The sequence below is a fragment of the Salminus brasiliensis genome, chromosome 4, assembly GCF_030463535.1.
Source record: "Salminus brasiliensis chromosome 4, fSalBra1.hap2, whole genome shotgun sequence".
NCBI lineage: Eukaryota > Metazoa > Chordata > Actinopteri > Characiformes > Bryconidae > Salminus > Salminus brasiliensis.
In genome coordinates this window covers 37,074,947-37,087,200 of record NC_132881.1, presented here as the reverse complement: position 1 = coordinate 37,087,200, position 12,254 = coordinate 37,074,947, and the positions used below count along the sequence as shown (strand labels likewise).

The window sequence follows — 12,254 nt, the reverse complement described above, 5'->3', positions numbered from 1 at the left end:
ACACACACACACACACACACACTCTAATTAAAACAACACAACAGTCTGTAAAAAAGCTCCTATGGGATAAAGGCCCCCCTGAGGGCCAACGGAATTTGCTTTTCTCTCACCAGTAATACATGTATTATTGCCAAGAGCAAAAACACACAAACCAACAGACAGCATGCATCAAGGGAGAAGGCAACATGCAAGTAGCCATTGCAGGCAACACTGAAAGCTGTCACACCCACACACACACATATATTTAAACACAGAAAATAGAGAGTGCACTATACTTCAGAAAGTCAATGCACATCACTAGACAAAAATAAACAATTCAGTAGGCAGTGATGGTTTAACAGAAAGAGAGGGGGAGCGAACGAGAGAGTATGTGATTATGAGGAACACTCACAGCTTGGCAGAAGATGGGGTATTTGATGCGGTTGATGCCTCCGGCGAACACAGCGAACGTGAGGGCCGTGTGGAAACAGAAGTTCAGGAGCATGTGCCATCCCTTTCGACTGATCCTGATCGCACTGTCAAAGAAAGAACAACACACTTCATAGAGTGTTGTGATGTGTATGTTGTGCATCTTAATTTAAGGCTTCCAGGTCTGTCATGTGTATATATGGGAATGCAGTGAAGGGTAAATATACATAAACATCATTTACTCAACTTTTTAAATTTCAAATAGCAAAGCTTTTTTATGCAGTTTTCTAACTAAAAGTTCACACACTGTATACCCACGCTCAGCAAGCTGCCACTGTTGAGCCCTTCACCCTCGCTGCTCCCCGGGCACCGCAGCGATGGCTGCCTACCACTCCAGGCACGTGTGCTCACAGGCACTGTGTGTGTTTGATCACTGGTGTGTATGTGTGTGTTCACTGCACGGATTGGTAAAAGGCTAAAGCCAGATTCTATCTGCGTGTCAAATTGTGAATTTGGATGTCTTGTTGTCTTGTCTCATTTTAACAGACCATGGCTCCAGACAGTTCTGTTTTGTTTAAATGTTCTCGCCCTCAATCACCACCTCCTCCCAGCTTCCTAGCTCTATTTATTAAATGTGGTGCATTACTGTTGTGAGGAGGAGGAAAGGAACTGTCCCTCATGGTCTAGTTGGTGATGGTAAGTAGTCATTTAGCACATCACAGCTAACATAATGTTGAATATTACAAAAGAACTAGTTTTTTGTAATGTACTGAAAACATATTGGAACTCTGTTCTGTGCTACAAAATGTTCTCCAGCAATGCAAAGAACCACTTAGCCAGGCACAGAACCATTTAAGCATCCAAATAGTTCCTTTAGTTGTCATTTTCTATTTAGGAATCACTGCCTTTACTAAAGAATCTGTGAAGAACCATTTTGTATAGCTTGCAGGCTCGTAGCTGACATTTGTAATGGAGCAGCTAATCTAACACAAGACACAATGTTCTCATAAATAAAACAGATTTACGTTGCCGAGGAGAACGATAGAGATGGACTGCTGGCAACATCCAGCGGCTCAATGTAAAGTGAGACTTTATGAAACAGGCAGAGAAATGTTGGCAGTGTTGGTCACATGAAGTGGTCTGTTTATTCTTTTTAAGAAAATTCAATGTAAAATGGGATGAAAAAGGCTAAATTAAATATTAATTCATCCACCCATCCATCCATCCATCTTATCGGCTTCTCTTTGGTCAGGGGCCTACCCTGAATCATTAGGGTAGGCACAAGGCAAGAATACCCACTGAGCAGAGTGCCAGTCTACTGCAGTGTTGAAACATTTAATAATATTTCTATAATCACTAAAATCTAGGTTCACTGGGACATTAGGCTAGGGCTGTAATTTTTTTTTTGCTTCTTCATAAAAAAGGAAAATTGACAATATTCTCATTTTCCATGACATATCTACCAGAGGCGTATTATATCTGCCCAATATTGTTTATTTTACTCCAATCTTGGATACACAGGGTGCATTATTAATATCATGAGATGTATCATTGACTTGCAGTGAAATGTGTTTAGGGTCCTTGTATTTTTTTAAATATTGCAACACATATTGCAGAAAAAAAATACCATGAATCATTTTTTCCCAATATTGTGCAGCCCTACGTTACGCTAAAGCAAACCTGGTGTTTATCAATGGTTTCATATGTGCACTCTTGCACAGCATGAAATGCCAAAGTTATCTGTCGGTGGATTTGCTTATATGTAGTGTATGTATACATATATGCACTCCATATATCTATCTATCTACAAAATGTGAATAGACGTATTGGGACACATGCCACCTACAGGAGCTTTTATGACATCCAATTTCATAATCCATAAGTGTTCATATGGAGTTACCTCTTTGCAGCTCTAACAACAGGTTTAGAACTTTGCAGTCACTGAGTCAGCAGAGGGATGCCAACTTTTATGCACTATGCACCTCAGTGCTCTGTAACTTTATGTCTTCTGACACTTTGTAGCTGGGTTCCTAAGCGCTTCCACTTTTCAATAATGCCACTCAGAGTTGATGCTGGAATATCTAGGAGGAAAGAAATTTCACCAACTAAGACTGCAATGGTGGCATCCTGTTAAAGTACCACACTGGAATTCAGTGAGCCCTTTAGAACGACCCATTTTTCCCCATTCTTGACTTTATACACCTGTGGCAGTGGGACTGATTGAAAAAAATCTGAATGCAATCATTAAGAGGTATGTCCCAATACTTTTGTCCATACAGTGTATATAAATAAAATGAATATATTTTTTTTTATTTTTAGTGATTTTGAAATGACAACAATGAAGCCTCTACTAAAGCATGGAGATAACCTCAGAGCTAATCATGGCTAAGATCTAAAGTCACTTAAGCATTTTCTGATTAGGATTAATGAGTGTCCAAGATGTCCGTTGGTGGAGCGTTGTCATTACTGAATGTGCATGTATCTGACACACATATCTACATAAAAGCACTATCATAAGCCACCTCATCAGTAGAGTGACTAAGAGAAACACGTGTGCCGTTGTTGTACATTATCTAATCAATGTGCTAATAAGTGGCTCACTGCAATATCACTGCTACAAAGAAAGAAAGCAAGAGAAATTAATTACAAGAACGAAAGAAAGAGCACATGACAACAGCAAGGATGAATCAACTCTCTCTCTCCTCTCTCTCTCTCTCTCTCTCTCAGCCCATAAATCATCTGCAGCGTCGGGGCAGGAGAGAGCAGTTGAGGCAGCAGCAGCTTCAGTAGGTCAACAGCATTAACCTGGCACCACCACCAGCACACTGTGTGTGTGTGCGTTTGTGCATGCGCAGGTATGTGCAAGGAAGAGCAGGTAAGGGGAGGACAGCAGTCAGGACTGCTGCAGGTTTTGGTTAATAGCATTTGTTTTCATCAGGCAAACAGCAGGAGGAAGGAATTCCTCTAATAAAACAGAGGAGGTGGAATCAGTGTGCAGTATAATACCATCTGATCTGAGTTAAAGAAGGCCTAACTGAGAAGCAGAAGTGAGTGGAATCAATTTCTACACTTAAAAAAAGTATGCGGGTGCTCACGCAAACACACTCGCCCCCGACACACAGTGTGTAGACGCAGGCGCACGCACACCTCCCATCTAAATGACTCAAGCTGTCTGTTAGACAGGCCTGACTCATAGCAAACAGCACCGCACCAGCTTAGAGAAGAAAGTGCAGAGAAAAAAGAGAGAAGAGATGAAAGCTGAGGCGAGAGAAGTGCGGTGAGGGAGATTCATGAGCTGAGACACACCGTCCACTTCAGTCCAAATGCATTTTTCCACCTGATGAAGAAAGCTCTGCTGAACTGTCTGAAGTATGTGAGCATGTGTGTGTGAGTGTGTGCTGGGGTGAGTTGGGATAAGCTCTACTGAAGAAGACACCTAATAAACCACTGCAATTCTGTTTGATGAGACAAAGCACTCACCTATAGAAGCTGTAAGAGTAGGGGATATATCTTTAACAGTGAAATAACGCCACTATCACTGTGACAGTCATCAGTGTCTAGGTAAGGTATGGTGACCAAACGTTAGACATTGGTACTGTATGTTGTTACCTTTAAGACTTATGTCAATTACAATTCAACATCTGTTCTGTGTCTTTCTAATGTCAAATCAACATTGTCATTTGTGGGTGAGAATTCAAGGCAGCATAATCAGCCTTGCTCTCTCAGGGTTGGTAGAAAGGTTTGTGCCCAAACGTGCACTGATGTGCAGAACTGCATATAGACGCTGTAAGAGCTTTGAGCTTTTCAGTGAGAAAACAATGACAGTTGTATCACCGGGAAACTGATCACTATACGTTTAGGAACTCAGAGACCAGAAACAGGATCACATGCATCTCCATCAGTGCCATTCAAAAAAGCCCCAAAGGCAACTGCGCTAACAAAAGGCCTGTAATGCTTAGTCATAATGAGAGTGGATGGAAGCTGCAGGCCTACCTGTGATGCACTATATACGTGATGATGGAAGCAAAGAGGCAAAGCAGCATGACAGCAGTACACGCATACACAACCGGGTGCAGGAACTCCCCCGGGTATGGAGGGAACGACAGCACCTTCTTCAGATCCTGGAGGGAGAGAGAGAGAGAGAGAGAGACTTTTGAGTATTGAACTGTTTTGGCAGTGACATCATCAAGGACAGCTTGGTATCAGACAGCAGACAGAGAGAAGCTGAGTAACCATGACAGCAAAGCAAATCAGAGCCAATAGGAACAGAGCATGTGAGCAAGGGCACTTACTCAATCCTGCTTATCTGACAACAATAATAACAACACCAGCAGCACCATCTTAAAGAAGAGCTCCACAGACATGTGAGTGACTGCTTATACAGGTGTTTCAGGAGACAGAGAGGGAGAGAGCAAGAGAGAGAGAGAGAGAGAGAGAGAAAGAGAGAGAGAGAGAGACAAAACCAATTTTTCAATCAGAGCATGCTCCATTTGCTGTGTTGTTCAGATACATTAAAATCCGACCGACCAATCAAAGCTCCGTTGTCATGGTTGCAGAGCAAACAAATGAGCAATAAGACAGCAGCAGAAAAGCTCATCTTGTTTATAGCAGAACACAAAAGCTTATATGACAAGCAACATATAAATAAACCATAAATCGACTAAAAATGTGAAGGTTAAAGAAAATATATGGAGGAGCAGAGCTGAACGGCTGGGGAATGAAGGTCTCTACAGTGACTTTGTGTAGCTATTTTTATGTTTGTCCAGGTGCATCCTAGTCTGTTCATGTCCACAAAGAACTACAGACTACAGATTCCCCTGCTATGAGCACTCGTGTGGAGGTGAGAAATTAAAGAGAGCAAAAACAGGACAGGTAGCAGAGAAAAACAAAGCTATGGAGTTTCTAGCCCTGTTTACGGACCACAGATGGCAAAAAAAAAAAAAAAATCACATCCATTGTTTAGTCTAAACAAATCCTACTTAGTTTGGTTCCCCTTTCATACAAAAACGATTTCTACAGACTTGAGAAACTTGACCCAGAAAAATGCTGCAGATTAAAAAGCAAAAACTAGCCCCTGAAAACAGTTCCCCTCAGTCAGGTGGTTGTGAGGTTCTGTAATCCAAATGAGCAACAGCCTCAGAGACCTACTCAAGAGCTGCATTTACTCAGCTCATCACACACAGTAGGAACAGATCTCTGGAACACTTAAGGAACCAATTTCAAACTCAGAGTAAACTGGAATGTTATCAGGCCCTAAAAGCTCCAGACAGTCAGAGATTCAAAGCAGACACAGATCCTTACCAAGTACCGGCTCAGTGACCACAGCCTGGCCATAGAATAGGGCGGATATAAAAATCCTGGCTGCCCAGAAAAGGCAGGCTGTGTTGTCTGTGTATGCACTTTCTACTGCCATTCCAACCAGCGTTTCACACACACATTTAAACAGCTGATCCCAGATTATGAAAGACTTGCAGAATTTAAAAATTACAGTTCATTCTTGGAGAGGAGCTCATCCCCTCCCTCAAAGCACAGTATGTATCTGCGAATCACCACCTGAGAGAAAGTGGGTAACACTCTATTCCCCAACTTCAGAGAAGTACTGCCAATGATCAATTACTGTAAATAGAATACGACTATATTGGAGTAGATACATTTAGTATAGTAGATACCCCATAGCTTTGAGCTGTAGGGCAGTGATACTATGTAGTTTGGAATGATGGTGCTCCATCCAATAGTTTTGGAGTTGGAGATGAGGTAGTGTGGTAATCATCCAACGTCCTGACCTCATTGACGCTCTTTTTGCTGAATCAAATCCTTACAGCAATGATACAGAAATATAGTAAAAAGCCTTCCCTGGACAGTAGTCCAAATAATTAAAAAACAATATAAACTCTTTTTAACCCTCTTGATTTCTGAGGTGTCCCAATACTTTTGTCAATTTAGTATAATGCAGCTATTATATACATTATACAGCAAAGCACTGAGTCCTGAGAATATAATCTTATTTAGCTCATTAGTTGTTAATTATCCTGGGAAAAAGGTGTTCGCCAGAAGCCAAAATCCGCTTCATTCATTTAGTTGACATCAGCTGAACTGGGTTTCCAGACCAGGTTCTAATAACAATGGAGACATTTAAAAATAGCCCAGCCACAGTCTGGCCAAGCTAGATGAGGCATTACAAACCCTTATATAGCAGTTTGTTCCCACCGTCTGTCTGCGTGCCTTTCGAGCACAGCTAAAGGCCAAAAAGGACAAACTTGTCTGTCAGATTAGGACTGACACCTAGCCAGGGAAAAGGATCACCGGCACTTTCTTTCAGTGGCCTGCTGCAGCAGCTGTTTGATAAGGTTTGGTGGTTCTCTAACAAAGCCTGCTGGAAGGTAGCCAGTGTTTGGTCGATGCTACACCACACCTTTGTGCTATTGTATCTACATTCTCCACAGCAGCTCTTGCAAGCCTGGTCAAGTGTTTCACAGCTTGTGCTTGGTAGAAGGGGCGGTAAAGGTTGTGTGAGGGGATGACCGTGGCTATAGAAGTGTCAAATACACACACACACACACACACACACACAGAATAGTCCACCTCCATCAGTGTGTGGTCAGCCAGTGGAGCGTAAGGCTGACTCAGGCTGAGTGGTTGAGGAGCTAGGCCTGCCAGGGGGCTCTGGAGCTGTGAGATCCACAAACAGAAACAGAGTTGAAGTGTGGCTCACTGACTGGGGTCAACCTCTAGAACACAGCAGGGGATAATACAAAAGTGTAGGGGTGTAACAATACACACATTTCTTTAGGTTGGGAATTATTTCCAATGCTGAGGTCCAGATTTGGGTAAAATTTAGATATGTTATGAGCTCATGATAGCTTGATTCTACAGAACCTAAAGAACAAAAGTCACACGTCCCTGTACAAAATAGCTATACAGCAAACAGGGGCAGTGGTGCCTCAGTGGTTTGAACACCGGGTCATCGTTGACAGGATTGTGGGTTTGATACCTAAGTTCACTAAGCTGCCACTGTTGGGCTCTTGAACAAGGCCATTAAGACTGTCCAACAGTTAAGGCTGCTCTGTGCATGTTTGCTCACTAGCGTTTATATGTGATATGAATTCACTGCACGGATGGGTTAAAGATCAGTGTTGGGTGTCTTGTCCTGTCTTGTGGCAAATGGTGGCAAATGACAGACAGAAAAGAGGCTCCAGGAGGCTCCTGGGCGGGGCTGGGTTTTACACCACTGCTATAAATACAAATCCTCAAAAAAAGAGACAAACTTTTAGATACAAAATTGTTTCTGATGATATGCTACAGTACAGAGCAGATGTCTGCACTATTTATCTGGGCAATAAGTGTACTTTTCCAGAGCAACTTGACGTATGTCTGACTTTCGGATTCTTCAAACTGTGATCAAAGTCCTGCAGCACAATAACACACATCAATATGGGCTAACTCAAAGCAAGCCTGGCCTGCAGGCAGAACAGGTCTAGAAAACAATGATTAGAAGAGTTTTCACTGCTGGAGTTTTGTATAACGCACGGCCACAAATTAGGCTAAACTACTATATGCGGTTTCCATGCCTTGTTTGTGTCATTATCTATCCATTTTTTGAAGGGCAATTTTCAAACTGCTTAGACTGTCTATTCAATTCCCTCAACACACACTTTTATTTGGAGGTCGTTATAAACTAAATGCTGTCAGTCTAGTTGTGGTGACAGTCTGTGTTGAATATATCGCATCCTTTATATGCTAATAAATCAATTACAGTGAAAACTGGCATCCCGTAGTGCATTTCGCTTGTCAGAGCATATGTTCATATTATGGGAAACATAGTCTAATGTGAAATGTGATATTTTTTTCACTTGTATTAAACATTTTTGCTGAATGTCAATGGTGTCGCACAATTTCATGTTTCTGCTTCTTAATGACCCACAGAGCCAGTTTTTGAGTAAAATGGAAATAGTGTCGCCTGATTGGACCATGGAAGTCTTTTCCTTAACTTTCTGACATTGTCCATGTTCCTGGTTACAAAACTCTACAAGAAAGGCAAAGACTCTAATTGTGACTTTGCTAACAGAAAACAGTGTTATAGTTTAAATAGTACAAATGTAAAATCCCTGTAATCACATTAGTTAGTAATGTAACTAACTTAGTAAGGACTACATGCTTATCACTCTGCACTCTGACGTTTTACTGCTGACAGTTATAACACTCAGCATTGTAAGCTCTGTGCTAAAGGTGGAGAGTGCTCTTTATCTGTGAGGTGGGACGACTTTAAAAAAGAGAGCTTACAAAACTCATTCTAATGATTGGATTACACTGCAGGTGCCAGTTGTTTTTTACTGAACTTGGAAAATCTAGTTTTATTTACAGGGCACCAGCAACTTGAATTCTTTACAGAACAACTGAAAGATCATCTTATCTTTATTCCTTTCCCTTTATTCATTTAACATAAAATGCCATTTTTAATGACTACTGCAGTCTTTGAATTATTTGACCCCTTCATGACAAGCATCTTTAGTACGTAGTAGAGCACCCTTTTATTTTTACTTTTATGAGCTGCTGCAAACATAATGCATAGCCTGAGGAATCTTAGTCCATTCCCAGTGGGCAGTGATCTCCAGTGCACTAATATTCATGGGTTTGTGTGCTGCAACAGCCTTCTTCAAATGCCACCAAAGATTTTCTATGGAGTTCAAGTCAGGTGACTTCCAGAAGGTCTTCTGAAACCAAGCCTGGGTGGACTGGGTGGTTTCTTTGGGATAACTGCTCTGTTGGAAGGTCCTGGTTCCTTACAGAAGGCATGACATTTCTCCTATGATTTTCTGATACTTGAATAATTGAATCCATCTTGCCCTCTACATGCTGCAGGTTTTCAGTGCCAGAACAAGCAAAGCAAACCTCATATCATCTCTGAGCCACTGACAAACTTCACTGTAGGCAGTGTGCTCTTTTCAGCGTATGCTTCATTCTTCCTCCTCCAGACATACCACTGGTCCATAAGCCTGAAAAGTTCCTGTTTTGTTTCATCGCAGCACAGAACAGAATCCTAAACGTCTGTGGAGTGATGAAACAACACTGGACGTTTTTGGATCAGTGATATGGAAAAAATACATTTTTGACTCACAGTTATGACACTGATAACAGCAAAGTACTAAAGACGTTTGTCATGAAGGGGCTGAATAATTCTGAGATTGCAGTAGTCAATAAAAGTGGCACTTTGTGTCAGATTTGGAGAAAGCATGTGCACATTAGTTGAGCTCAGCAGTTTAAATTGGTCTTGTTTGATTGGTTTATTGTAAACAGCTGAAAGTTTGTAAAATGTACTACTGAACCCAATTTGCAATGGGGACTGATTTCAATTTGACTACTGATTACTGATAATTGTATGTCTTTTTTGAGATGCAAAAAAAGCTTTGTATGTTTTACATTTATTCTTAACAATTTAAGTTTTTAAGTAGTTTCCAATGATTAATAGGCTGTTTCTGGGTTCTCAAACATGTCAGTCATTCATTATTTTCATTTCCACCTAGCAGTTTGTCCAGAGTAAAGGTAGGCTAGGTATTGACAGGTTTTCTCTGGTTTTTCCCTGTTTGTGTTTGACTGACATAGAAGCAAAATATGAGTAGCAAGAATGGTGGAAACTAGGACCATCCAATGAACACATGGAGGCAGCATCTCTTCTGTTCTTTTTTTCCCTACTTTCCATCTCTCTCCTCACCTTCTCTCTCTCTCTGTCTCCCCTGCAGTGTTGGGTAACAGGCTCGGCTAAGTCCAGCCTAGAAGTCATAATAATTATTACCACTGTATTACATCATGGCACAATCCTAGGCTTCATTACCCTGCTCACTGTTAACACTGCAGATCATTCCAGCTGAGCTCTCACAAAGTCGCTAAAGCCTATCACTGCGTTAGCCTAGCCAAGCAGCTAAAGCCTATTGCCACCTCAGCCTATAGCCAAGCAGGCAGAGCCTCAGACTTTAGCCTAGCCAGAACACGGAAACCCCAACTGCACGTCAGAAAAGCCATGGTGCTGAACGTAAGCCCAGCTATGGCACCAGAGCCTGCCACCACATTAACGAAGCAATGCTGCAAAAGCATTAGGCTAGCTGCTTTACTAATCCCTGCAATCCTCGCTAATACAACCGGGCCAGCATTCCGCACGTGGAAACCAACCCTGCTGCTGCTTCTGCTGCGGCTGCTGCCGTTCTACATGCTCATTATCCACACTGTCTGATCCAGGCCTTGCTAAGCCTCAGTAGCCTTAGCCGTCACTGAGTGCACAGACTGAAGGGGGGAGGCGGGGGGGGGGGGGGGGGGGGGGGGGGGGGGGCAGTGGGACAGAGCAGACAAAGTATTTTGAGCAAGAGAGGAAGAGATAGAGAGGATTTGGGTTTGGAGAGAAAGAGAGAGTGAGAGAGCTAAAGAGCCAGGGGGAGAGAGAGGGAGAGAGAGGGAGAAGATAGATTGGCAGGGGTGAGGGCAGGGGGAGAGAAAATGAGGGAATAGTGGGAGTTGTAAATATTTATCTCCACAAACGAGGCAGGGGATTTGGTCTGAGCTGTGACACACACAAAAAGACACACAGAGAGAAGGAATTACACACACATGCACACACACACACACACACACACACACACACAGACGGTACTGGCTGGTCCAGAGATGAAAATCCTTTGGCTGGCTGCCCGAGCGCTTGCATGCTTTATCATCCTCACAGAGAGGTGAGGAAGCTGGAGCTGGAAGTTAGCAAATCAAACCTTGTGCCATCAAAAACCCAAAATGCTGCATAGGGCACATCAATACATCTCCTCACCCAGAAACCACATTTTTTTTCATCAGCACTGAAAGCATTACACTTCTCAAGTACAGCCAGAGCTATACTGGCTCCATCTGTCCTAGAGTTAAAACACAGCAGTACACAGTATATGCCAGAAATGTTATCTGCCTAAAATAAATCTACGCCGATCAGCCATAACATTAAAACCGATGACAGGTGAAGTGAATAACCTTGATTATCTCGTTACAGCGACACCTGACAAGGGATGGGATACATTAGGCAGCAAGGGGGCAGTCAGTTCTTGAAATTGATGTGCTGGAAGCCACTCTAACAAAAGCCGAACTCTGATAGTTAGATGACTGGGTCAGAGCATCTCCAAAACGGCAGATTTTGTTGGGTGCTCATGGTATGCAGTGGATGGTACCTTCTAAAAATGGTCCAAGGAAGGGCAACCAGTGAACCAGCGACATGGGTCAAGGGCTCCCAAGGCTCACTGGTGTGATCGCCTGGCAACTTGCAGGACTTATTCAATTCAATTTCAATTAAAACTGATGTTGTATCACACTTTTTACAACTGACATTATCACAATGCTGCTTTACAGGAATCCAGTAGTAGGTCAAGAGATCAACAAATCATGAAACATTAAGTGTATCAGGTTTGCTAATATAATCATAATATAATATAACTAATATAATCATATTAAGTAAGAGAATAGAAAATAATGATGGTTAGTGGTGGTAGGAATTATAATACTACTAGCACATAGTTAGAGTCCATGTAAACTTGAACATAGTCAGATATGGGCAGATAACAGCAGTAACAGGAGGGTGGGCTGCTAAAGGAGTAAGCTGCTAACATCTTGGTGCCTTGTGGACTCCCTGACTTGATGGATCAGGGCTGTTGGCAGGTAAATTTAATATTATGGCAGATCTGTGTATGTAAAGTTCACATATAGCTTGTTATAATCCATAGCCATGCTAATAACCCATGGCACAGCATGGGTTATAAAATGACCAGAGGACTGAAGACTATTTTTGCTATGACCTTAAACAAGGACATCATAACCTAAAAAAGAAA

The 12,254-nt window shown here is 42.2% G+C and overlaps 1 protein-coding gene across 1 annotated transcript in view; it reads right to left on the bottom strand.

Annotated features, from left to right (window-relative positions):
- adgra1b (adhesion G protein-coupled receptor A1b) overlaps positions 1 to 12,254 on the bottom strand; it is a 175,864-nt gene that overhangs the window by 26,022 nt on the left and 137,588 nt on the right. The window contains exons 15-16 of the mRNA XM_072678275.1: positions 4,402 to 4,529; positions 392 to 515 (exon numbers count right to left, since the gene is read on the bottom strand). Of these exons, the coding sequence (XP_072534376.1) occupies positions 392 to 515; positions 4,402 to 4,529 (252 nt within the window). The remainder of the gene's footprint in view (positions 1 to 391; positions 516 to 4,401; positions 4,530 to 12,254) is intronic.